Source organism: Neodiprion virginianus, chromosome 7 (assembly GCF_021901495.1).
Source record: "Neodiprion virginianus isolate iyNeoVirg1 chromosome 7, iyNeoVirg1.1, whole genome shotgun sequence".
In the NCBI taxonomy this organism is placed as follows: domain Eukaryota; kingdom Metazoa; phylum Arthropoda; class Insecta; order Hymenoptera; family Diprionidae; genus Neodiprion; species Neodiprion virginianus.
The window spans coordinates 7,373,762-7,400,028 of NC_060883.1; the positions used below are offsets into that span (position 1 = coordinate 7,373,762).

At 39.3% G+C, this 26,267-nt stretch overlaps 3 protein-coding genes across 4 annotated transcripts; 1 reads left to right on the forward strand and 2 right to left on the reverse strand.

Moving 5' to 3' along the window:
- The first annotated feature begins 20 nt into the window (after positions 1–20).
- LOC124309661 (nurim homolog) lies at positions 21–4,683 on the forward strand. 2 transcript variants are annotated; one of them, XM_046773513.1, is made up of 4 exons: positions 21–396; positions 2,863–3,346; positions 3,576–3,739; positions 4,271–4,683. In XM_046773513.1, the coding sequence occupies exons 1-3, from the start codon at positions 264–266 to the stop codon at positions 3,697–3,699; spliced, it is 741 nt and encodes a 246-aa protein (XP_046629469.1). In that variant the 5' UTR covers positions 21–263; the 3' UTR covers positions 3,700–3,739; positions 4,271–4,683. The 2 variants fall into 2 exon arrangements, with proteins under 2 accessions (XP_046629469.1, XP_046629468.1); XM_046773512.1 differs by having other exon boundaries at positions 3,576–4,683.
- Positions 4,175–22,517, reverse strand: LOC124309659 (dynein axonemal heavy chain 6). Its single transcript, XM_046773506.1, has 51 exons — positions 22,440–22,517; positions 22,237–22,365; positions 21,475–22,155; positions 21,244–21,390; positions 20,935–21,111; positions 20,350–20,670; positions 20,170–20,280; positions 19,901–20,037; positions 19,621–19,811; positions 19,448–19,563; positions 19,195–19,340; positions 18,936–19,081; positions 18,742–18,874; positions 18,512–18,650; positions 18,292–18,369; positions 18,040–18,174; positions 17,775–17,960; positions 17,399–17,600; positions 17,013–17,194; positions 16,637–16,860; positions 16,282–16,493; positions 15,882–16,137; positions 15,574–15,765; positions 15,005–15,229; positions 14,680–14,935; positions 14,425–14,615; positions 14,099–14,271; positions 13,846–14,029; positions 13,589–13,760; positions 13,347–13,508; positions 13,063–13,239; positions 12,748–12,944; positions 12,444–12,689; positions 12,127–12,364; positions 11,742–12,044; positions 11,479–11,664; positions 11,192–11,364; positions 10,736–11,096; positions 10,433–10,666; positions 10,217–10,357; positions 9,930–10,120; positions 9,409–9,851; positions 9,128–9,328; positions 8,213–8,311; positions 7,971–8,113; positions 7,579–7,749; positions 7,015–7,194; positions 6,837–6,932; positions 6,516–6,716; positions 5,375–5,492; positions 4,175–5,057 (listed from the first exon to the last, which is right to left on the reverse strand). The coding sequence occupies exons 2-51, from the start codon at positions 22,291–22,293 to the stop codon at positions 4,828–4,830; spliced, it is 9,861 nt and encodes a 3,286-aa protein (XP_046629462.1). The 5' UTR covers positions 22,294–22,365; positions 22,440–22,517; the 3' UTR covers positions 4,175–4,827.
- On the reverse strand, positions 22,401–26,184 carry LOC124309029 (dynein axonemal heavy chain 6-like). Its single transcript, XM_046772245.1, has 13 exons — positions 25,997–26,184; positions 25,743–25,827; positions 25,425–25,554; positions 25,148–25,349; positions 24,940–25,081; positions 24,621–24,860; positions 24,364–24,525; positions 24,158–24,252; positions 23,869–24,076; positions 23,588–23,757; positions 23,119–23,520; positions 22,766–22,997; positions 22,401–22,589 (listed from the first exon to the last, which is right to left on the reverse strand). Exons 1-13 carry the CDS (start codon positions 26,182–26,184, stop codon positions 22,401–22,403), a joined length of 2,445 nt encoding a protein of 814 aa, XP_046628201.1.
- Between the last annotated feature and the right edge of the window lie 83 nt (positions 26,185–26,267).

Genomic DNA, 26,267 nt, shown 5'->3' on the forward strand with positions numbered 1-26,267 from the left:
TGACGGACGTTTTAGGCTTATTCGTACCCAGGAATGTCGTTTTGTAACCTGTGAAGTTACATGTAAAGTTCGTGGTATCCGCCGTGTTTCCCCTTCTCTGTATTGCCGTACTTAAAATCCCATTACATTGTGCATTACTGAACGTGCATTTTGTCAAGTGGAGACTGTTCAAAGTACTTTGCGTATACCTATATGTACAAAGTAGCTGAATTTCATTTCTGACATTGCCAAATTTAGCAGCCTCGTATCAATTCTTGACCGAAATGATCGCAAAAGCGGTGAGCGTCGCTGTGTGCGCGTGCAGTTTCGTTTACACGTTTTATGTTGTATGTAATTTCACATATTTCTTGTCGAATCATAACGAGAATCAAAAGTCCATGCTTCGTACGGCCGAAGGTAATGTAATCATTTGATATACTAACTCGCTACAGATCGCATGAGCTTACATTGACACCGATTGTACGTATGCACAGGGCCACGGGTTATGACTCAAGCTTAAATTAGGCTCAACACACCGCATCGCATACGATATACGCAAACATGGTATATATATATATATGATATGATGCGCAATACGCGTTGCCTCGATTCTTCACACAGGCTATAAACCTGTTATAACTATAGATATAAGCTTGTGCACGCTATCTATGACTATGATACTCGTCAATACTACCCCTTACCGACCGAGTTATTTTGTGTATTGCACCAGCGACTAAAATTGTTGACGAACATCCGTGGGTATGCAATCGAAGCAAGCGACAGGGTCACGATGTGTCGAGGTATGGTGACAATGCCGTGAACTTTTACCGACTCGGTTGTGGGATTAACATTATTGATCGAGGTGGTGATGGTAGGAAATTGCCGTACCGATGCTTCCTACCCCGTAACTCGCTTACCTGCACAGAGTCGCAAAGTCTCAAACGGTCGCTTACCTCGCTTACCAAGCGTCTACCAACCTCTAGTCTCTCGTTGCATGCATTTTTCGCAATACAACAGTGTCCATAGGAGATCGATTTTAATCCGAGATTTTAATATAATGTGAAGTAAAACGATACATGACAGAACTATTTTTCTGGCGTATGTGTTGCATGAAAATAGTAATGTGAGGTATCCTTCCATTTCTTACATTATTTTAAAATCGTGGAAAGGTTTTCATCTACATGGACATAATTGCCCCAAAAATGGCAGTAAGGGTAGATGATGTAAATTAATGCATGACACGGCACTATATTAATAATGAGATATTTACGACAGGCAAAATATACAACTATTCGTAGAAATTGAACTTTGTAAACGTCTGATTCGGAAAAAGTGAAAAAAAAAAATGTTTGTTTACTGACTGCCGGGCACCCAGGGTTGTAAATTTTGCAGTTTCGCCGACGGCACGGCCAAAACCACAGGCTAAGTCTTGGGCTAAGTGCAGTGGAAACGGCGTCTGAAATAAGTTAGTTCTCCGTCAGCTATCTCAGTTTTCGGATATGCTCCAAAAATCGCTATCGCCTGTTTTCCACGATACTCCTCATTTTAAATAAATAATTTTGCTAAACAGTCTCCACTAAATTGAATTCATAGTTTTTTTTTTTTTCAATTTGGAGCCCACCATCTAATGCCATGTAACCCGTTCCGCCAACTTGCACTTTCTATTAATCCAAGGTGTCAGAGATGGTAATGAATTATTTTTTAACTTGCGACGAAAACCTTTTAAGTTTTCTATAAAATTCCCAGAAAAACATTGATACTTGAATTCCAAAAAAATTTGGAAAAATGCTTCAAATCAGGACTTTTCATAATGACCAGAGAATTTCATTTAATTTCGTATGGTAATTGAAGAAAAATCAGAATATACCATAAAATATTAGAAGAATTTCAGCCAAATTAAATGTCTGCGTCACAATTTATAAGCAATTGTAAAATAAACAGAAACATATTTAGTAGTTGACGTGATTTTACGCGACCTTATCCAAATTATAGATACGGATTTTCGGTGTCAAAGGTCAAATAACACAACTGTCAAATACTTAACAGTTCAGCCGCTTGAGGAGGAGGACTCCTCGGACCTAAAGCGTATTTACAAGACTTACAAATATATACAAACAAATGTACACTAAAGAAATTAATGTGTTACAAAAGCGGTACTCACCTACATACAAAACATACAAGCGAGAGTAAAACAAGCTCTTTATAATAAATCAAAGCTTCGAAAAACGGTTTGTGGCATTGGTCACTATTGAAAAAGTTTTTTTTTTTTTGTCAATTGCATATATTTCTACGTAAGTATCACTTTTGTAATACATCAATTTCTTCGCTGTAGATTCTTTCTAGTAACTCTGGTAAACACATTTTAACATTGAGGAGCCCTCCCCCTGCTCCCGAAAGGGCCGAAACGTCAATTATGTGACAGTTTTTATACTTGTCCTTTGGCACTAAAAATCCGCATCTTAACATTTAGTAACATTAGGAATTTCAGAAAAAATAAAAAATGTTCTTCACAACTCTGACGTTGATTTTACCATCAAAATTCTGTAACATTCTGTAAATTGGGACATTTTCCAATGAATGAATAACGAAATTCCATTGAAATCTGTTCAAAATATTAACATTGAAAGGTATGTTCCCAAAAATTTCCCCTCAACAATTCTTATTACCGCAAGTTCTCGCACGAATACATAATCCGTCCAAAAAAGAAGTAAATTGACCATGAAAATTGTAACAGCTCGTTAAAAAACATCAATATTTGAATTTCGAAAACAACCAACAGTTATTATCTCAGTCCATGTACAATATATTCGTACATAACATCTGATGTGACGAAGCCACTGCAGTAATTTTGGGTTAAAATGAGTTGTTCTTTTTATGCTGCAGAAGAATCTGTGGTCGTTGCGACAATATGGACATTGTTTATGGACACCTGCTTGCTGTGCGCATTTATGGTGCAGCATTCTGTGATGGCCAGTGACTTCGTAAAGAATATTTACCGGCGATTAGACATCGAAGAAATCGAACGGAGTGTGTATAACACTGCAGCCGCGGGTGCGATCCATTTTTTAATGAGCAATTGGCGTCCCGTGTCTTGGGCAACAATTTGGAGCATCAACACTTTCCACAGCACATCACTATGGCTGATATTTACCAGCATACACGTGATGGCCTGGCTAATAATATATGGCGGTTGTGTGGTCATGGACATATCCGAGCTTATGGGATTGAAGCAAGTTTACTATAAAATTTCCGGCAGGCAAAAACCGCTGATTATGAAGAGTGAGCAACTCCAACGTTTGTATTCGCACATGAGGCATCCAAGTTTCACAGGCTTCCTGATCATTTTCTGGATTCATCCATTCATGAGGTGAGCGAAGTTGTATTTACTGTCAGAATTAGCACTACCATTACCTCACTGAATTCAAAATATACGGGTTCGGGTTAAATAGTCTCTGTATAAGGTTTGGAGAAGTAAAGGTAACACTATCCTGTGATTATTTCGTTGTGCTTTGTTGAGTTTGTGCTTAATCAGATTATCTCCGATTGAACTTCGACCGATATTTGTTATTATTATTATCTTCAACTCCATATTACAGCGTTGACCGGTGCCTGCTGGCAGGTTTGCTCACAGCCTACATGATTCTGATGTGGACAGTTGACCAGAAGGATTATGAGTACCACAAATCGGTCATGCAGATGAAACACCGAAAACTCTTTTAATCTCCCTAATTTGAGATTTGATGGATCGGCGCACTTTACAGTAAATTGCCTGCTTAGAAAATAAACCATTCATTGTTTATGTTGATCAATACATTCATTTCCAGTACGATCAATAGACAGTACTCGAAACATATAGTTCCACTTCATGTATATGATGTAAGATTGATTGGCATTCACTTTTGTGTACCAGCATATTTAAAGTTCTTCAAACCGGCTAAAGAACTTCAGAGTCTGTCATTCTCCAACTGATCTAAGTAGTTGATTCCATGTGATGTTTCGAGGAATTTGTTCATTAATGTTTCGATTTCACCCTGTACAGCAAATCACCCACAAATACCTTAATTATAATACGCGCATAGCATTTATTTATTTATTTTTATAGACTTCTTTTATACCTAAATATTATCTCACGACATCTTTTACGAGTTTGTTAACGCCACACGCACATGCATAGTATTAAGTTTTTGCAAACTAATCTCACGAGCCAATTTAACGAACAATCACGTGTATATGCAATACAAGAGCAGAACACATTATTTTAGTTATTTTTCTTATACCTTGGTAAAAATAGGCGAATCTACTCCTTTCGTTCAGTTTGCATCTGGATGTATTCGCAACGTATGTACAGGATCCGATTGGATTCCAATAAAGACCGGAGACAAAAACTGTGCAGAATGCCAGAAAATCCCGCGTGGCACGGACGCAAATTTACGATCCGGTGCAATAACCATTTCTCAGTAGTAATTTTTCCTCATCCTAACCAAGTGTACCTTAACTTATCGTTTTTATATCATAAATTTCAACCTACCTCTAATGTTACATTATTAAGTGTGCGAAATACTTTAGTAGCAATAGTGCAAGTATTTGTCACAGCAATTTGTAACAGTAAATTATACAATGTAAAATGGGTTGAATTGAGTTTTTGTAAAACCCAGAATGTTCGCTCGTCGATTAAATGAGTACTTATGACTTGCGAATGGAATTGAATCGCAGAGGTGTTTTATTACTGTATAACCCCACTCTTATCGCGCGTGAAAAGTTGACAACGTGTTGTAAGTAACGTTACAACATTTTCAAGGAAATGCGTCAAAGTTTCCAAAGTATATTCTATGTAACGCAGGCCCTGCATTAATTCGTGATTTGAATCAAGAGTGCTGTTCCCTTTAAAATCCAGTAGGATTGTCTGCGTGCCGAATTAAGCAGAATTGATACTACGAAATTCGTGCTGTGCCCTGTTGTTGAAAGAACTCCAGCTCGTATGCTCGTCTTGTACAAGGGGCAAACGTATCGTGGATCATTTTCCGGTAATGATGATGTCGGCAGAACGTGCAAAACTGGCAAAGGAGGATTCATCTCACCTGGATCAGAATAAACATGTGGGAGTTCATTACTTAACCAAGAAATTGCTAGGACATTTGACAGTAGCATCTGGTTACTTTAAGGGGTCACACCTAGTCAGTAGGCCGAAATCATTAGTTTTTTAAGAATTTTTCAAGAATTCATTACAGTAAAAATTTACGTAAATTTGTGCATGTACTTGAATAAATGTACATTATGAAAATTAAATTTGAAGAAAATTGATTTTCGAAAAATCTTGAATAGGCATAACCCATTTCAACGAATTTCAAAGAATTTATTTCGACATACATTTTTTAATTACGAAATGTGTGCTCACCTTTGTTTGCATCGACAAGAACCATAAACTGAAAATCCCATCTACCGGCATCGAGAAATAACCCGTGAATCAGAACTCCGTCACGCGGGAGATTCACGTTACCGTATGCACTGCGTACCTGGTAAAAAATGATAATTTAATTAGTTTTATCATTGATAATGGTGTGCGTAGTTCAATCGGTGATATTCTTCAATAATTCGGGTTTCGAATGAATATTTTCCAATGACCGATTTCTGTTACAGCTAGAATAAAATTATTTGAAGGGCCTTCGAAATCTCAAGTGAAAATGCTTATTATCAGGAAACAGATTAACTACGAAATAAAGATGTACGCATTAAATTAAAACAAATATTTTTCAAAGAAAACTACAGTAACGTTGAAATTTCATTTCGACTTTTATCCGACGCAATGATATTTAGTAAATAAGTAGATTCGTGGATTCGAAAATTAAGCAGCTTTTCGTAATTACTTTCTTCGCGACAACAACTTTCAGTTTTACTTTAAAAAATATTTAGCACTGTGACACGTGCAGTTTTACAAACAGTGATTTATACTTCATTGCATATATAGGGCTGATCAGCCACTGCAATAAAATAACGAAACTCAAATCCAACACCTTTATAAAGATAAATCACACGTGGCAGCGTTTTCGTAAATCATAATTCCAGGGATTATTGTGAGGTCGCCAAAGTTCGGGTAAATCAGGATTTAGAATCGGAATTAATGTCGTAGCGAAGTGTCAATACACTGTCCGAAAAATTTAACTGAACAGAATGTCCCAGCAGGTCCACTTTATATTTTTGTTATTTCTTACATTTCTGTTAGTGAACATGACATAAATTTTTCGCGATTTTGCCATTTAAATTGTAATATCCTCATTTATTTTGTGATTTACATTTTTTTTTCACGTAGTAATACATTAAAAATGGTTAAACCAAATCAAAAATTTTAGTTGATCAGCTGGGACATTTTTTTTGTAACCGTGTAGTGGTAGAATTATGTCTGGCTTTCAAATGACTACTAGTTGATATTTAAGAAAATATTTAAAATTCAAAAAGTTTGAATACGTAGTCCAAGTGAAATTGATAGATCTTTTTGAAAGAAGGTTATAAGCTAAAATGATTGAATGAGAAATGGCTACCTCCTTATGATGTTCTCGATGAGCAGATTCTATCAATTCTTGATCCAATACAATTTTGGTAGGAGCAAAATCTAGTTTTAGATGATCTATGGGGGTGTTGTATTTCCGGGCATACGTTTGCAACATTCCAGTTATAAATCCTTGGGGAAATGACATGCCTGATATCCAGAATGAAATCGGCATTTCGTGGTACAACCAAGTCTGTTAGACATAATTGGGTAAGGAAATTGAAACACTTTATAAGGATCATAGTTTTATTCTGAATTCTGAAAAGAACTATCACGTATTTTGAAAACTCTTTACAAAAATTGTGCAACTTACGCAAATAAAGTCGGTTCGCAGTTCTAAATCTCTTATCCAGCTTCCCAAACTCTTTAACGATGGATACACGTTTACGTTATGCCACATTTGTGGAACCTGTAATTTACGGTAGTGTCGATCATCATTTACGGCCTTGTCAAAATACATGTGTTTGCTTGTTGATGATGATCGAATATACTTGATTGTTGATAAGAGCTCTGAAGACCTTCTCCAATTCATCAGACATTACAACGAATCCTCTAATCGCCCGTTGAAGATTGTCCATGGAAGAGTGAATTTTAGCCAAAAGTTTGTTGAACCTGTCGACTTCGTGTAGCAAAACTGTGGTAAGTGACGGAATTCGACCAGCCGCATCTTTCTGAACGAAGCATGTCAAAAGTTTTTGTGATAACAATAATTACTGATATTCAATTCACTGCATTCCTCTTATAGTCGTGTCAACATCGTGCAGTTATATAATGGAGTGATTATCTAACAACATCATGGTCCGTTTTCCGCTATACTTTAATGCGCATGTGCTATAATCCGATAGAATTTGTTTGTCAGGGTGACCAACAGTCGTGAACGTAGCCTCAAAAAGTTTGACATTTGTCGCTGGCAGTGTGTCCAACACTGACGGTTGGTTGTCCTGACAAATAAATGCTCTCGGATTGTAGCGCATGTGCATTACACTACATCAGCGGACGGACCATTATTTCTTTAGGTGATCACTTTGTATATAATGTGTAACGATCGGAATTACTTCAAGATGATTTGGGTTGCATTCGGACGCGTCAATCGATAAAATAATCCTCTCCATCACCATGTCGGCCAGTTCAAAGGCTAGTTCTGAGCTGGACTTGCCTTCGCCAGCTGTACTGACCCTTGGTTGTACCTCCATAATCGTGTTTAGAACAGTTTTCGTCTCTCTGAGCTGAAATTGAAGTGACAAATGGTGGTTATCTGTCAATTAAACTTTAAAAATGTCGGTATTGCGTAGTTTTCTCAAGTTACAACCATTCTGTGCAACGGTTTTGTCAAATGTGGTGAAAAAAAATTTGAAGCTTCAGATACAATTCAGTTATCAATCCATGATTTAAGCACATCGGTTCAATCGATCTATTACGTAATTTGCCACTAACTCTGTTAACTTACCTGATACGCAATATTGGCATTTTCATGCATGCCGAAAATTTCTGGATCTTCTATTATTGGAAACCCTTCTACAAAATCTTTGTATTCTTGAAGTTTTTTGTAGTTAGGGCAGTAATATGTTCCTGACAATGAGTATGTATAATCTGAAAATAGTTGTATCAGTATCTGATCTCTTTTAACCAAGGGTTACAGTAGATTCTTGGAAGAAGAAAGACAAAATGTTTAATTTTAATCATGCAAACCAGGGTCTAGCGTCATGGGCGAAAAGAACCCCTCCAGAATCGTCTTGAGACAACGTAAGTCCCAATTGTCAGTAATTCTTCCACCGTATGTTATTTCACCTTAAACGGACACAACGTAATGAAAAGACATACAAATACTTTTAATCGAGTTTAACTTATCTTATAAAATCGTTAGATTTCTATTCAGTATATAGCTATGGCCAGGTATCCATTTTTTTTGGTTTAAATTAGTGATGTAAGATTTAGCCGATCAAGACAGTTAACTCGGCTAATTAACTGAAAGTTAGCTTGCCAAAGTAATTAGCCAGTTAAAGCGGTAATTGACCGGTCTAACCTAAAAATGCAGAAAGTCAATATGTAAATGAATTTTTCACCTTTTAAAATCGAACTACTAACTAAAATAACACATGAATAGACATTTGTCACTTACAATTAGAGAAGTTTTTAAGCAAATCTATTTTTGATATTACTAATAATATACTAGCTAGAGTTGGGAAATAATACGTATTAAATTATTCCAAAATACGCGGAGCTTAGCAAGTGACTTTAAAAAGTTGACCCAAACACGTATAACGATTTCACGAACGTTAATTTTTATTCTTAGCTTAGCTGATTATTATTGATTAATCAACTTTTTAGGCACCTCAGACAATTCGATGACAATAATTCTGTGAAGTCAACATATTAAAACTTATCCTAGTTGCAAGTATGAATCTGAAAAGTGTAAAATTTATTTGCTTGTCGATCTTGAACATTTTTAGGTCCGTCTAAGCCGATTAATCGACTAACTGTTTTATTTCAATCAGCTAATTGCTTTATCCAGCTAACTTTCAGCTAATTAGCCTAGTTGACTGTCTTGACGTACAGCACTAGTTTAAATGCCAGGTATGAATATAGATGCGATAATGTACGAACCTGTAATGTACATTAGAGCGTCCCACGGAATCATTCCACTCGTACAGAACATTTGCAAGTTTAACAAGCAACATTCACGGTCATTAGTGTTGAATTCGTATAATATGTTCCATCCTAAAGGGCCAAACTTTTTTCGTTCTTGAACAATCGCATGAAAAAAACAAATCCCAAATACCATTTTCCTCCACTGTGTTCCCAATGCTGTGAAAGTAAGAAATCAGTACGTATCTAAATTTGAAATCATTTATTTTAAGGGATTACGGTGACACGTTATGAATTACCATGGTTTTCAAAGAAATCTTCTTCTAGCTCAAACAACGATCTCTTAATATTGGCCTTCAAGCCTTTGGGAGGTTCGTTCGTAACTTTAACCGAGTTTTGAAGGATGGATACGGGAAAAGAAACGCTCGGCATGGAGCTCAGAAAGAGTCGGAAGTCCTGATGTACTTCTTCAGATTCCTCCGCTATGCTGATCACCAATTTCTCCATACTGAGCATCCACGAAGTGGCCAAGTGACAATTTTGTAAAAATATCCAATAGCCTTCTTTAGTGCCTCTGATCACAAGCGCCTCGGCAACTGGACCTTGCCCTTGGCCAAGCGAAATGGATTCTATTCTATCTGTGAATCCCATTTCAGCAGCGAATTTTTGAAAAGCAGCGAAAGGATCGGATCCAGTACTTAGGACAAACACGAGTGGCGTTGTCTTGGATGTATCCGGAAAGCTGAAATATCGTAAAACTATTTCAATGATATTCGCTGGAACATTCATCCTGTCCGGTAAAAAATCACCATGCACTTACAGAAGCTGAAGAGAAATCATTGGCGATTCAATAAACTGTTGACCAAGGTTTTTTTGGACGTATGCCGTAACACCAAAGATAAGTTTTTCTTCCTTCATGGCTTTCAGTAACATTAACTTCTCCATGTCGGTCAAGATCGAATTCCAGTCATTTGCTGCTTTCGTATTGTTACTGGGAATTATATTTATTTCCTAACATTGAACCATGCGCGCATTTGAGACAAGGTAATTTTTCATATACGCCGGAACGCTGCATTTGTCGTTAAACTAAAATAAAATACACCTTACCTGCTCATTCGTACCGATTGAAATGTTTATTTTCGTGAATGCATCGTCCGTCAATTTTTTGAATTTCGCAAAATTCTGTGTCAAATAAACAATGCCATTCCACATGGGGTCGGTCAGTGTTGGGTAGTCCGGCTTTTGAGGCTATCAAACGGAACACGACGTATTAAACAGTTCAAAATCTTGAACACCAGATCGGTAAGTCCACAAAATACTAACTGCTGCAAATTGACCAGCTCCATAAAGTAAAAAATTCCATTCTTCGGGTTTGATGATCTGCGCGTTCAAATATATAGCGACGTTGAGCATGAAGCTAAATACTAGTTTATGCCTTTCGAACAGACCTCTCGAAACGTTAGTGTATATAGCCGTTGTAATTTCTTCGTAGAGAATCAGAAGTCGTTCCTGTAGGTCGGAACTCTTTGGACTGGTTTCGATGACTGTGTTAAAAACCTGAAACATTCCTGTCGTCACATCATCTAGCACACGCACCACAATGAGGACACCAAACGCGGTACTCACCTGGTTGAAATATTTCAGTGAAAATTGGTACATCGGATCTATCTCCCCCAAATTAGCCACCACGAAGTACAGTACCGATCCCCTCGTTGATACCGTCCGATATTTTTCTCTAGCAACTGTTATCTTCTGCTCGGTGGCCTCCGTTTCTATCAGACGTGTCGCTATGATTGCCGACGTTTCTTTACTGTCGTTTAGAGTTTCGATTAGTTCCTCGTTGTCCAGTATGTTATCTCCAGAACTGAACAGCAAGGACAGAATCTTGTCCTCGATTAACTGGAGTTGTCCCTTGTCGGCGTTAATCTTGGCGATCAATTCATTCCGCAATTTTTCGAGATCAGGTCTTTCGAGTCGTACGACATCTCTGAGTGAAATTCCGTCTTTGTTAGAATTTGAAAACATGGGTTTTGTGCAGATACAGGGATGCAGATGGGTGTTCATACTGTCAAAATAACTCACGCGAGCAGTTGATCCTCGAGACCTGACGGCGTGACGGTGAAGTTCACTATTGTTACCTTAATACAAATTTCCGGCAAGTAGTGCGGGTTTGCCATTTTCGTGGTAATGTATAGTTTGAAATTTGTGTCGTATTCCACCTCGCTGTCACCAATCCGAATCAACAATCGTCCACCCTAAACATTTGAAATTTAAACTGTGCGTCTTAAGTGCCTGATGCAATTCCATAATCAGCAGCTTAAGTCGGACCTTTCAAGAAGAAGAATGAGAATATAGTCGCTTATCATTACCATTATGTATACTTGCTTCAGGAGAACGGGTTCCAAACTAGGATCCAGTATCTCTCCAATTTCCTGAAGTAACATCGGTGCTCCAACCCTGATGCAAGCTTCCATAATTCGCATAAAGTTTGAATCGGTCATTTTGCATATCTTTAAATTGTTCTCACGTTCCATGTTACGAATCCACCTGTTAGCCTGAGCGTGTGATAAACGGAAAATTTTGTAAATCATCGAATCGTGCATCAGTATGTCAATTGAAATATCGAAGAAACCTGTTCTTGAGGATCGATCATCAGTGGCCATTTTCCAGCTTGTGTTACCAATATCGCATTTTCCGTACTGACTTGATCTCTCGGCAAGCCGAACCCGTTCCAGCATCGAATTTCATACGGGTCAGCCAAGACGGTGATTAAGCTGAAACCAGGGGTGATAGGCACTTCCCCCCTGATGCAACTGTCAATCCAACTGTTGAGTAACTCCTCTCTATAGACGCTGGTAAATGCTCCAAGGTATGCCAATGCTCCAGCGGCGATCAAGATATCACCAGTCAGATTCTGGATCTGTCTGTCAAAATTCTGTATTCAAAACATAAAGTCGTGAAAGTTTTCGAAGTTCATTCACGTCATGCCAAGGGAAAGGAAGTTTCCTCTTTCTCACTTTCATTAATTCTTCCCATCGGATTTGCTCGTCTGCAAGAGCCGACGTTAAACGTCCAGATCTATTTAGTCTAGCTTCGGCAAGTGCCATCTGATATTGTAGTTGCGCCAAATTGTTCACAGCCCCGTCAAACTGGGCCTGCAACTTAGCGATCTTCTTCTCGACCTCTGCCAATTGTTTCTGCTTCTGTTGCAAGACTCCTTCAATCACCCACAATTCATTTTGTGCTTGTACCAGTCTGTTATTAAAATGTAGCGGGAATCACTTCATCTTTATCAAAATCACACTGAACATACTGTTCTTAGAAAGGTGTTTACTTTATTCTTTTCGGTTCGACGATCCTGTACAGTTTCGCATAGCCGTCTATCGCCCTGACCCATATGCAGATGGATTTACAGACTTTACTTTGCTTGGCTACGAGTTCCGGTACAAACTCCGGATTTGTTACGTACTCCTGCAACTTCTTCAATAGCTTGTCGCTTATATCGTCTTTAGGATACTGCAGTAGTCTGTCTAAAAAGTGGACATCTGACAGCACTAGTTTCGCTGATGCCCAGTCAAGTCTGTGGAAGAAGAGTAATGCGGGTTGGATGTCAATTAAAATACTAATTTTGTTCATACTTTTCTCCTAGCAGCAAATCCACAGCTTCCATGACAAAGCGAACCAAATGTGGTGGCTTGTTGAAAACCTTTATCTCGTTGATATCGTTTTTATTGAGTGACTCGAGCGCTCGTTTCGCCTCCTCTAAAGCTGGTATTGCAGCTTCAAGGTCCTTTTTCGCATCGGCTTCTAATATTCCCATTGCCTCTGCTTTAGCCTAGGTATGACATAGATTTGAATGAATGTTACAGCTTATCAGTAAAGTAAAGATGATCATATTTTTTGTTCGAACGCTTGACTGTGTTAAGTAAAATCTATTTTGATGAATGAATTACTTTAGCTGTGGCCTCGTCCGCGGCAACAATATTTCTTGCTTTGTCGGCTTCTACTTGTTGCTTTTGCACGATTATAAGTAGTTTAGACACTTCTTCAGAGCTGAGCTTTAACTTGGGTGCCAAAACAAGTAGCTGGGCTTTCATGTCAGAGACGGTTTCATTCGTTTCGAACAGTTTCTACGAAATAAAATTTATTGATCCAACATGTTTATCAAAAGAAGTGGGCGAAAAAAATCTGACATATATATGGTTTCACGAGAAGATTTCTTTGATACTGTTAGTACCCTAAGTCCATTTGATATTCTGTCTTTTGTCATCAAAGTCTTCTTCTTCTTAGTATCCAATGTGGACGCGTAGAGCTTCAAGAGCTCCAAATAACTGCTAGGCGTGGTGTAATACTTGCGTCTGACTTCGTTGAAAAACCGTACAGTCATTTGTTCTACACTCTGAGAAACGATCGAGTTTCAATGAAAATCAGTGGAACGCACAATTCAAAACGTAATATACAACTCTTCAAAGAAAGTACCTCGTGCATAAATACACAAATCGTAGACAAAGCGGGAAGCATAGGAGCATCAGCCCCCATCATGGACGCAAGTGTATTTTCAGCAACCGAAAGCAAGGCTTCATCAGGCCACTTTGTGTACCAGTCGATGGTACAGCAATTAACCAGTGAAGGGAACATGCGACAACGACGCCTAAAGATCAACCGTCGATCAGCATATCATGTTACGTGACTTGCGATTATAACAATTTGGACCATCATGTAAATCTTCAGTGTACCTAAATGCGTCGCCAACAGGACTCATGCACAACATGAGATGCAAGTGATTCCTTACTCTGCCGATGAAGAATCGGTATATTTCATCCCTGGCCGTTTCTGCAATTTCAACCAGCTTAGCTGCAGGTCTGGTTGCAATTATGGCCTTTTCCAGTTCATCAGCCTCGAAGAGATTTGGGACTTCGCCTGTAACGATGTCGGTAAATAATCTAGTTCAATAATTTTTTTACCATCTTTAAACTGTCTGCAACATACCCGAATTCAGTGTGTTATTAATATCTTCCAAGAATTCTTCAACCACGATCTGAGTTTCAGTGAAAAGAAACGTTGCATCGGTAGCAAGAGAGCCCGGAGAAAAGTAGAAACGCCGCAAATCGTCGTGCCACGAGTTTATGTCGTACCCGCGGCAAACTTCTATTTGATAACACCTGAAACAGTGGAATTCATTCCGTCTATAAAATTTGAGTTGTTGTATCTTCGAAGTTGTTTCCTTTTTGAAATATACTTTCTTTCTCACCTCGATTATAAAGGCTTTGAAAGTAGCAATTGGATATCCGAGTAGAAAACAACAGTATACTAACGGATAACCATTAACATGAGACGCCAGTTTTGTAAGACTCTGCTTTCCCATGCCTCCGACACCGACTAACAGTCCATTTCCTCTCTCGGATCGCAAGATTCTGGCTAATCTACACAAATGTTCAACAGCGTCCATGAAGAATATGATATTCATCTCTTTCACTGTGGCTAAGCAGTAATCGTCCAAGTAGTCCTGTAACGTATCACCATGGTGAGTGAACCGGTGAATAAGAGATATGAAGAATGCTCGTCGTCACCTGTAGGACCACTTTCAGCTTTGCAACATCCGTGATTTCTTGGTAAATCCTGTTCTCCTTAGCAGCACCCACCAGCATGAAGTCTCCGAAAAGAATTATCGGTGGATGTTCTATGATTTCCTCCTCCGGTAATGCAACGACATCTGTTCCGAATGTGCGTTTACACATATCCGTCATTAGGCGATAGAAATAAGACTTGTCTTCTACGTTGATTAACCGATCGTGAAAAACGCGCAAGCATTCGTGGTAAAATAATCTGTCAGAAAAGGGGTTTACAATTCGTTAGAGCCTAGTTTGGACACTTCACGTGCAAATTATCACCTACCTAAGGATTTGTTTCGCTTCTCTTACATCGGATGAATCAGCCTGTAATATGCCTTGGAAGCACTTTGATAAATCGCGCAAATTAAATACGTAATGACTCTTTTCAGGTGTAGGGAGCAGATCAATTGCTATTCTGTCGTAAACTTCAACAGCAGCTGTGACTATCTTGTCCCCAACGTCCATAACGGGTGGACAAAAATCTTTCAAAAAACCTCTCATAATGGCTCTGTGGAAAAACAGTTTGTATATTCATTGGCAGGAACTCATAATATTAATAATTTTTCAGACCTCACTGTATGATATTTCATTGATTCTTGGATGCAGAATAAAGTTTTGCATTGTCAAAAAATGCTTGGACACGTTTTCTCACTCCTTTGGAACTTGCAACGAACAAATACTAAAGACGCCAGAAACTTTTTTTTGGCAGTACGATTCAAATTTTGCGTTTCGAGATCAACCAGAACCATCTAGCTTATTGTAAGTTATTTGTTTTATCAATTACCCGGAAGAATTTACACCTTTGTGCCAGATCTACCTGATAAGCTTAGATATTTTCTGATAGAAAAATACCTGAATATTGCTTTTAAAGATCCTTCCGTTGGGGCTGGGATGACTAGCATTCCAAAGTGTCTGACGAACCTTGGAGTCAAAATATTCCTTCCACCACCAGGAGGGGCACATGCGCATGACAATACTACGTCCTCTATTACTTTCCAAAATAACTTTTCCCTATCATACAGACCTCCAAAGTCAAGAAATTGTCTGTGAGAATAACAAGTTCTTTAGCATATAAATGACTCTAGTAAATTGATTACATTTTGACTGGCAGCAATCGAAGTATCACTAAAGAAATGGTGAACACTTAAAAAAAATCGTACCGGAGGAGTTCAATCGGTGGTTGCGATCCGTAAGTGTCCAGCTTCGGCATATTCACATCATCGACGAACACGCAAACGCGTTTTCCCACGGGAGCTCCTAAAAGAGCTTTCTTTTTCTTCTCCAGTTTAAGTTCAAGAATCTCTTGAGTACGACTGCTACTTGTTTGTGCTGAGAAATTCAGTATAACTGGAACCCACGATTCAGTTTTCTGCAAATTATTCAGCACCAGTTTCGCGATTACTGATTTTCCAATACCTGAAAAATTGTGAGCTCACTTGAAATTGAATTCGCTCGTTATTGGGATCATCTCAAATATTAAAATTTGATTGAAAATAAAATCGAAATTAAACGGAAAATGACGAAAATAATCTATAAAAATGGATATCTAAAAGTACCAACCAGTACCGCCGGTGAATAGAACGGCCTTGTTGGTTTCCAACAGTTTTTGCATGATGTAAGAGAATCGAACTGTATCTATTGTGGGTACTAGAATTTCGAAAAATGGTTGTTCCGGATTGTAATTGAATACGGGTAATAGTTTTACCCATAAATCCATTCGGCGACCTTGAACATTTATATAGAGGCTCCAAAGATCCCCACTTGCTGGTAGTCTAAAATTATTTCAACACGAGAGTGAGAGATGCATGCAAAAATTTGTCTATTAGAATTGGGTCTGGGGAGACAACTTTTTATGTTCAAGCGGCAGCGGCAACTGCCTATTATACCCACTGATACTTCGAAAGCTGTACATTACCGTGCATCAGGATTTTCATCGAACTGCTCTTTTACGAATGTTTCGAATATTTCTCTCGAAGTGTCTATAAGATTTCCACCAACAGACCAAATAAAAGAGAAGATGAAGGCTTGCGTGAGGAAATTTTTGGTCCGTGATTTTTCAACTGTTCTGTCGATTGAGCCTGGCTCGTTTAAAATGCTTTCCATCAGAGCACATAGCATGTTAGCCTTGCTTATGTCAACCTGTTGAATATATTAAAATTATATTAGAATGTCCGTAGTTTAAGATTTAACGTGATATCATGTTGAAAATGGTGAAAGACTGGACAATATGCAATTTTGTTGATTCATCATGTACGGTCTAGCCAATATTCTACTTTCTGAGATTGATTCACCTGATGAATAGCGTGCTCACAATTTTTCTTAAAAAACGCTAATCCAGGATCCATATAAGTGGTGAATAGTTCGAGAATTTGATCTTTAATATCATCGTTGACTATTCTCCAAGGAAGCTTAGAAACCCAGGTCTTAACGTATGGTAGCCACCGAAGCTCGGACGGATCGAGATACACCATGCCTATAAATAATATTCGTATCAGCATAAGCCACCCAGCATTTGAAACTTGAATAAATTTGAATCAAGTTATTTCAGCACGAATCACGTCGTATGTTGTACCCCTACTTGGTGTATGATAGTGTTTTCTTTTTTTGCTACCCGAGTTCAAAATACCTAGAATGTTCACAATAAACATTCATTCGAGTATCTTTATAAGACGCCTACCGCATCTGCTGACTGTTGCGGGAGAAGCCTGAGCCAGATCCATAACTTCGAATACCATGTGCACATATGGAGTAAATTTTATTCGTTCCGAATTAGCAAGGCAAAGCATCTTGTTATCGTCTAATACTGTATTCATGTTCTCTATCCACACGGCGTCTACTGGTCCATCGCAAACTACCCACTGATGGTCCTCGTTTTGGGCCTAAGACCCAATAAAAGTTGAGAAACATTCGATGGTTACTCTGTATCTCGACTACATTTTTAATACGAATTGTGTTGTTAGAATTAAAATAATCTAGTAGAAAATGAAAAGTTCAAATGCTCAGATAAAGGTACAAATAGATCTTTGATCTTCTTTAAAATGGCTTCTACTAACCGAGCACGCACTGCGAACGATAATTCCTAGCAATCCGTCGTGCCACTCGTTCGATAAGGTATTCACTTCCCCATACAATTCACCAATTGTCACAGACTTGGGGTTCAAGGTGTACATGTGCACTGGTTGAAAGTGTTGCCCAATAACGCCATTTTGGTAGAGTCGTGTCAACGTGTCGCATAACGTCTAAACAGACGTTAGGGCGTTGGAAAGGAAGCAGAATGGTCACGAGTAAAACCAAAACCCAAACCGTCATTTCATTTACTTTTAAAACAGTTGTCTTCCCGCCACCCGTCGGTCCCACCAACATAACTCCATGTCTTACTATCATAGTCTCGTGTAGTTGGATAACTTTCTTTATCGAGCAAAGTTCAGGTTGAAGTCGAGCTTCTAACATTACCTTCGGAAAAACAACGGGATCAGAATCTTATCTGAGTTTACCACTCTAGCAGAATTCCGGAAGTAATCCAAGAAAAATATTAAAAAGTAATTCACTTTAACAATACATCACACGTACTCTTATGGTTGTTTGCTGGAATACGCCATAGTCCTCTTCTGGTATAACGACACCGGGAAAGAGGTCACCAAGTATGCCCTACAATGAGACGAGACCTCTGATATTTCATCAGGAATACAGGTTGAAATGGATAGAGTTTTGAAAATCTCGATATTATTTTCTATTATTCAATAAACCAGAAAAATATTCTACGATTATTGATCCAAGGTAAAATAATTGCCTGAAATAGCTCGGCATCATCGGCTAAAAATTTCGGAAGGTTGCTGTCTCGCAAAGCTCTTATTAACACGACATCTTCTTGTTTGTCTGGGTTTTCTCGTTTCAGACTTCCAGCCATCACAAGGACACTTTTTACAGCTCTTGAAACATTACATACAATGCATAGTGACTTGAAGACAGTACTAGGATATGTACTGACATTCGAATGCTTTGGGACAGTGCCGTGCTTACCTCATTCCAAAATCGTAGTGATCCTGTTGGGAAAGTTGCTCGCTACAAAGCGTGTACATCAGTGTCATTTTTTTAGACAGTGATTTCGATGACTCGAAACCCTCGGAATACAATGTCACCTCCGCAATTAGTTCTATAAATGTATGAAAACTACAGTTATTCTGTTGAGAATGATTCAAGGATTAGTAATTTACTGTAGTCTGGAACCATCATGGATATGGGACGGAACAAAGATTTCAGATTGTCCGGCAATTCCGTACGGCCAGCATACCCCGGATTCATGGTTATAAAAGCGGCACATGACATGACTAGCTTTATTTTTCGTCCTTCAAATAGAAATCTGAAAAAAATCAATATGCATTTTACTTCACGTTCTTATCAGTATTTGATGTTTTGTGCCTTGACAATGAAACAAAGTTACCATTGGATTGACCGTTTATAATTCAAACTTACTCTTTGGCTCTAGCTACCTTCGCATTTCTTATAGTGATCAACTGTTGCGCTATTACCGAAAGTACTTCGATGTCAATTCGATTGAATTCGTCGAAACAACACCATGCACCGGATGTCGCAAGCCCAGAGAAGAATCTGCCCATCATCTGTCTCGTTGAAGAAAATTTTTGAAAAAAATTGTAATTCAAAATCTCTTTTTGCAGTTACAATTATTGCGGAGGTCTAACAAAAAGAAATATAAACGGCACTTTACGCGGTAATCAAGTCCCTCTGAACAGTTGAAGACTACACACTGGATAGCAAGAGCTTTTGCCAAGTCCTTGGTGGTCTCAGTTTTTCCAGTACCCGCAGGTCCAGCCGGAGCTCCACCTAGAAACGATTCATAATTCGCTCGTTGTCGGATTCAGAAAATTAAATCCTATTCACCGAGATCCAATTGAAGAGCCCCCATAAGGCAGAGATAACATTTGTCTGTCAGCGGGGTGATCACAAGCCTTCTCTGCGCCCCGAGGTATTCATACCCGTACAGATATTCCGCGCTGCTCATTCTCGCCAAGCAATTATCTACTTCGTCGTCCCAGTAGTACCGGAGTGCTTTCATCCATTCGAAATTCGTGCTGATTAAGGATAATCGACTAAGCGTATCAGAATTCACCGATCATGTCCGTAGTGTTCAATTGGAGAGTTTCAAATGACTTGGACATACCTGCTGCTCACTTTATTTTCAACCAGAATCGTTATGGTGTCCCTTGCGTGAACATCAACAGTTATCAGATTGATGATTACTTCACGTACCAGCCTCGGCAATTCCCCTCTTACCATAGCTGCTAGTTGATTCAAGTCCTAGCATGGAATTTACGGTTAAATTATACAAGTCGGGAGTGGCTGACAAAATTCCACTGCATAAGACTTGCGACACTTCTTCTTCTAGCGTTGAAAAAACGTTTGAATAAGCGTTAGTTCACCTTAACTTACCGAGTAAGATTTTTGTTCGAACGATTGCATAGCATTTTCAACGTTGACTTTACCATCGAGAATTAAGTGAACGTTTCGAGCCCAGAATATTTGTGATACTGTCAAAACGATCTGAAATAATGTACGTTACACAGATGTTGAAGCAGGCGGATCTTTCTCCGGGATTATCAATGGTGTAACCTGTGAAGGATGTGCAACCAAGAACATTTCTCTTCCTCTGTGATGAAGATCGCTTATTGCCGCTTTCATCCTTCTCTTTAGCGATAAAAACATGGATGCCTCAACCTTTCCTAACCAGTCTTCCACATTGCCGCGTGCTTTTAATCCCTTTCCCAACTGAACTCTTTCTCCTTCGGGAGATATCATCGCGTTGATGTCTGTAGTCAGTATAGTGTCACTTGTCTCGGCACCATCTTCAGGTGGAGCCGTAGCAAACTCCAAACGATAAATTGCGTCGAAGCATTTCTGCAAGTGTCTTTGTACTGCGTGGGGATTTCTGGTCTGGATTCAGAGAGTGAGTGGGTAATCAATTGGGATACATTTATCTTCATCGATTGTGACATTGAATCCTATATTTTAGAATATCGATGTTCGACAATTTTCGAATGGCACATACAATGCATTCTGAACATACTCGTAATAAGTAATATCTATATCTAGACTATATCAGCAAGGATTTACCTGATTATAATCAACTAACATGGTTGCTTCAAACAACTTTCCATTCATACATTTGTAATATGGTTGCTTCAATCTACTTCATACCTGTGCTAATATTTCAAGCAGTTCATCATTCGACAGGAAAAAGAAACGTGGAAATGCGATACGCTTTGTTTCAAGATAAGCTTCGAGACATTTTAAGATCTGATCCAAGTTTCTGTTATTCTCCAGGAACTTCTCGTACAAACCCGGCTGGCAACACGATTCAAGCGCCAATGGCATCTGCAATGAACGATTACTAATCGGTTGGGTTACTTGATCGTTAACGACAATGTTGTACAAGCATAAGTTCAAGGGTGTATTTATGACAACTGAATTATGCTAAACGCGTACTCATTCGTTGGAGTTCAATACCTTGGCTGTTTTTCTCATTATGTCTTTCCACGATTTGTCAACTACAATGAAAAGCTTCGATTCAACGGGGAGTTGGCGTTGAATGTCTGGAGCTGAGAATATAGACTCTAAATAGAGCCATTGCTGCTGACAGTACTGCCAAGCATCCTAGAATACAGTATAGCAGCATAGTTTGTAAAATTTAAATTGAAAGAAGGAGAATACGGAGATGGATAATTATTGTAAACATACCAGTGTCTTCCAAAATAGATCCAGTTGCTTGACCCAGTCTTCCACTCGTGACTTAATCGGACCAACGTGACGTGACGCGACGATAGTCTGAATATTGATGTTACTTTCTTCGAGAATAGCCTGGACTTCTTCTAAGGATCCGAGTATAAACACATCCTTGGATTCCTTGTGCGGAACGACGAGAAATTCTAAAGTCTTCCAGGATTCTTCAACCCTTTTTAACAGTATTTCTAAACCGAATTCCGAACTGGCCGCCGCGGCAATTTCCATCAGTTCGGCGGGATACGAAAAAACATTCAGTTTTTCGAGAAGAGTCAGTGTGACCTCTTCATCTGCTGTGAATTTGTAGTTGAGTAAGCTTTCTATTTTCTGCCAATGACGAGTCTTTAGGTTTGGGTTTCTGAGGAAGCCTATAACTGGCAGCTTGTCCTTTATTACTTCAACATCTTCCTTCAGCTTTGGCACGATGTTGTTCGGTGGCAGGCCTTTTTCCAGCATTGCGATATTTTTCACGTTACGCGAAGTAAACGACGTCATTTCATCGATATTCAGTGTGTCGAATGGTACTATGTGCCACTCTTCAACCGCTGCCGCCCACGTATCAACGGTTTCCCACAGTAGTGTGCGCAGTTTCACTTCATTCGTTACTTGCTCAAGCATATCAAATCTCGTCACTTCCACCTGCATTATCACGCGCAGGATAACAAATTACTCGTATCTTTGGTTGCACGAATTGAGGAGACCAAAACAATGTTTCAGTACCTTAAACGCCTTCTGGTGATTTCGGTAGGTGTTTGCAATGCTTGCACATTCAGTCATTCGTGCATTGAGATTACGCAGAGTTGCAAGACAGTGCGCAGTGTTGCTTTCCGCGTCGAGTAGCCAACCTTGCTGTCGAGTAAGAATATCACTATGCTTTTCAAACTTCATTTCGTTGGAAGGAAAATTTTATACGAAAGACTTACAACAACTTCGTCATTGATTTCCGAAATTTTGTCGATCAGTTCGTTGATGTCAGACTGAAGCTGCGCGTTGAAGCTTGCTATCAGGTTATCTCTGGCCACAAGTCGTTTCTCAACAGCTAAACGTAAACTCGTAAACTGTACATTAATACCCTGCGAGGAAGACATGAATATGAATTAGTGGTGAGTTAGCGACGTCTGCGCATAATCTAAATTCTTAGTATAATACGTGCACGTTAATTCATATTCTTGGCGGTTGTGTACGGTACGCATAACTTGATTATCCTCAGCCTGAGCTTCGTATCAGAGTCTAGCAGCTCAAGACTTACCAGATAATTGGCCATGTCTTCGACAGGGACGGTAATCCGATACTCTTCCATGATATCGTAGATTTCTTTTGCGTATTCAAGCTGGGTCTCCATACTGTCTATTTTCGTTTGCGACTTGTCGAGGAATTTAATGTACGCCACAAAGTCGTCCGTCGATACCGGATCAGCCTCAAGATAATTTATCGCGTCAATTGCCTCCATTAGAACACTGTCCACTTTGGTTTTTCCGATTCTGAAAATACGGAAGATATAATAAACCGTAATTTCGTTGCGGGCAGCTGAATGCACTTCGCAGTCAAGCGAACACAATGGCTAGCGATTAGTGAATGTGAGAAGTCGAAGTTTCTACTAACGAAGGCAACACTGATTCTAGCACGGCTATTTTTTTGTTGGGTGCGACTAAGGCCATTTCCTTGAATCTGCTTAACGTCACGTGGAAAAAGCCCAAATTTTGATGTTCCGCAACTTTGCTGATGGTTTCAATCTCTGCCGTGTAGCGTATGAACCATTTGCGAAACTGTTCACACAGAGTTTCTCTCCGCATAATTTGATCGTCAGAGGTCATGTCATCTTGGTAAAACTCTTCGATTGGTTTCAACCGTTTCCAGTACAGTTTTACAGCTTCCATATGCTGCCGAAGGACCTGATTGAATTCCTTTTTCACAACCCCTATACCAGGATCTTGTTTCAAGACCGTCAAAATTTCTGGTGGCTTGCCGCAAAGTCGTTCTTCAATTTTGTGATTAATCATTGGCCTGGAATCCGTATACCAAACAGAAAAATTTATAGATATTGGTGGTAAGATTATCGCACAGTTCTCACCTCGTGAAAGGATAGAAAAACGGATCGGAGAGAAGCGGCTTTATCGCATCTAAATTCTCTTCCCACAGGTCGCACACTGTTTGCAACACAAAGTAAAATATCTCTTCAGAAGGATCAATGTTTAGCCCGGTTTCGATTGATACGGTTAAACTTGTAACGAAAAATGGGCACTGAAAGAGAATTGAATTCGATACAGTAGACATATAACAAATAGCACCATATGATTTGAGTGGAATTTTGTCTCACTGAATGTTTTAAGTCTTTTATATTATAATTTGTACCTGAGGCAACGTTCCATTAAAATTTGGTAACTCTAGAATAGCTTCAGTATCGGAAGACTCCAAAAATTCTTTGGATGGTAAAAACTGATCGTACACACTCAGCACGGTGACTATTTCTTTGTAGGTATTATGAAGCAGAACTTGCATCATATTTGTTTGCATGTAGTCGATCAAATGGATGAAACTTCTCGGTGGTAAGAATATCTTGCTTAAAATTTAATTTTCCAAGCATGAATTGTAATGAATCCGCATACTTACCACGAGAGACGGTAACATTTTTGTCTCTTACGAGCCTGTTCTATGTAGCTCATTTTCAAAACTCCGTCCTTCGGGATTTTGAATTTCGCCCCGCTGAACTGACCTTCCGAAATCACCAAAAATATCCTATTACCAGGATATTGTACGCAAAACATTCCTTACTGAACACTTGAAGAATATTGATCATACTACGCTTGTGTTGAATTATGGTACCTGTGCTGTAAGCGATCAGTTTACGTTACCAAGTTTCCCGTAAGCTGTCTGTTCTATGGTAACATTCGAATCTTCAGGCGTGTATCCCTCCTTCAAAAGAGCGCCAAGGCATGCGTTGTTTACTATATTTACAGCCAGCATCCTGAATTCGTCCAATTTACCCCGTATGGATTCTAGTTTCGCGAACTGAAAATGTTTCACGATTGAGTCCAGTATATTCAGTGCAACGTTCGATTGCCCCGACTCTTAAAAACTTTCGAAACTTGAGGCTACTGTATCACCTGTGCTTCGATGAACATGAAGAGAGGAATTTTCTCAATTGCGGAAAAGTCGTTGAATGACGAGTCCAAGAAGACCGCGCACATTGCTTTCACTTCAAGGAGTGCTTTGCTCAAAATTGGATCAGATATGAACAGGTTTTGCTCCATGTAGCCTCTAGCCTCGAGGAATTTCGTCCATGTTACTGTCTTTCTCCAAACGTAGAGCGCTTTCCATGTTCGGTATGTTGTGAATGTCCTTATCTGCAGGAAAAGACACCATTGCTTACTCGTTTCGAAGGGAGGGCCTTGAAGGCGGGTTTCTCGAAGCACTTCAACTCGCCCTCATCAGCTTCAAGTAAAACCGATACTCCCTCTCCCACAGTTCCATCGGTGTAAACGACATTTCATCGGGGCTATACTGCGTCACGCCGTTCACACTTATCGTCATGTAGGTACGCTTGAGTTGGCCGTATGGGACAATCCTGAAAAAAGATTACACGCATGACTGAACGTCCGTCGAAGGTATTTCCACGCATGGCTTGGCTTACTTCAACGCGTATGGGGTGAAGAACTCGGAACATCGGTCAACGGCGTAAACCATGTAAAAGAAACCGAGTTTAGGGTCATTTCGCAAGTTGCTGATTAGCTCAAGCTGGTCGGCCACTTCTGGCGGTTGACTCAACGGACTCTTCTTTCTAAACTCCGCATCATCCGCCTCTTCGACGACCTTACCGACTGGCCTCACATCGACTGAAATGTATCATCGTCACCAGACGTTAGGTCAGGATGACATTTTTCTTACCACTAACGAACGTTTCACCCTACTTTTTACGGTCTTCAGGACAAGAGTACTGCCGTCAGGTGTGCTGCTAGGTTTTCGTTCCACTTCTGGTACATCCACATACGGTAAGCATACTCTTTGAAAGATCGCTTTCTGCTGATATCTGAACCCGGTCTGGAACAGGTTTTTTACGGTTGTAATGCAAGTCAAGGATACTAAGACCTTTACAATTTCTGCTTTCAATTTTCAAAGCATGCCCGTGGAAAGAATTTAAAAAATGTGAAACCCTAATTCGTCGTAGTAGGAGGAGGTCCAACACCTGTGCTTTGCTTAATGCGTTCGATAAATATCAAAAATCTTACAAGGGGTTCTGGTATTTCTCGCTTGTGTTCGATCTTTTCCAGTACTTTCTTATGGGGAATGTGGAATGGTATTTCGCCTTGCCCTCTGAAATAATTTTTATGAGAATATAGTTGTTGCAAAAACAGATTTAAGCATCGTTATCCAGTCGGATTCGGATATCAGAAATAAAGTCTCTTAGCTTAGCTGCGACATATTTTGACGCTATTGTGACACGTTACGATGTACATCTTTCATGGTCGAAATTTCTTCTCACCTTTTGTAACTCTTCGGGGGCTTGAAAATCAGGTGATTCACCATGCTCTCAGGTTCAACATTATCCGGAACATTCACTAGTCGGCTGCTAAGGTGAGATAGACCGGATGAATCTGACGATAATTCTGAAGAATTAGATATTCTACGGAAGCTGTCGTCAACCGGTATGTTTTTCTTGCTTTCCTGCATCTTTGAAGAGTTCAAACTTCTTCGGGAAGTTACAAAATATCACTCTTTTTAGTCGTATCACTCTCTATTCTCTGCCGTACAAA

What these genes read in the sequence shown, in the direction of transcription:
- LOC124309661 (XM_046773512.1), top strand. Translation starts at nt 264, where the DNA reads ATGATCGCAAAAGCGGTGAGCGTCGCTGTGTGCGCGTGCAGTTTCGTT. An exon ending in CATGCTTCGTACGGCCGAAG is followed by an intron (nt 397 to 2,862) that starts GTAATGTAATCA and finishes TTTATGCTGCAG; the next exon opens with AAGAATCTGTGGTCGTTGCG. An exon ending in TGGATTCATCCATTCATGAG is followed by an intron (nt 3,347 to 3,575) that starts GTGAGCGAAGTT and finishes TCCATATTACAG; the next exon opens with CGTTGACCGGTGCCTGCTGG.
- LOC124309659 (XM_046773506.1), bottom strand. Translation starts at nt 22,293, where the DNA reads ATGACTGAATGTGCAAGCATTGCAAACACCTACCGAAATCACCAGAAG. An exon ending in GGCTCTTCAATTGGATCTCG is followed by an intron (nt 19,564 to 19,620) that starts GTGAATAGGATT and finishes AATCGTTTCTAG; the next exon opens with GTGGAGCTCCGGCTGGACCT. An exon ending in CTCGAGGATCAACTGCTCGC is followed by an intron (nt 11,097 to 11,191) that starts GTGAGTTATTTT and finishes AATTTCACTCAG; the next exon opens with AGATGTCGTACGACTCGAAA.
- LOC124309029 (XM_046772245.1), bottom strand. Translation starts at nt 26,184, where the DNA reads ATGCAGGAAAGCAAGAAAAACATACCGGTTGACGACAGCTTCCGTAGA. An exon ending in TCATGTTCATCGAAGCACAG is followed by an intron (nt 24,526 to 24,620) that starts GTGATACAGTAG and finishes AAACATTTTCAG; the next exon opens with TTCGCGAAACTAGAATCCAT. An exon ending in TTTTTCTATCCTTTCACGAG is followed by an intron (nt 23,521 to 23,587) that starts GTGAGAACTGTG and finishes TACGGATTCCAG; the next exon opens with GCCAATGATTAATCACAAAA.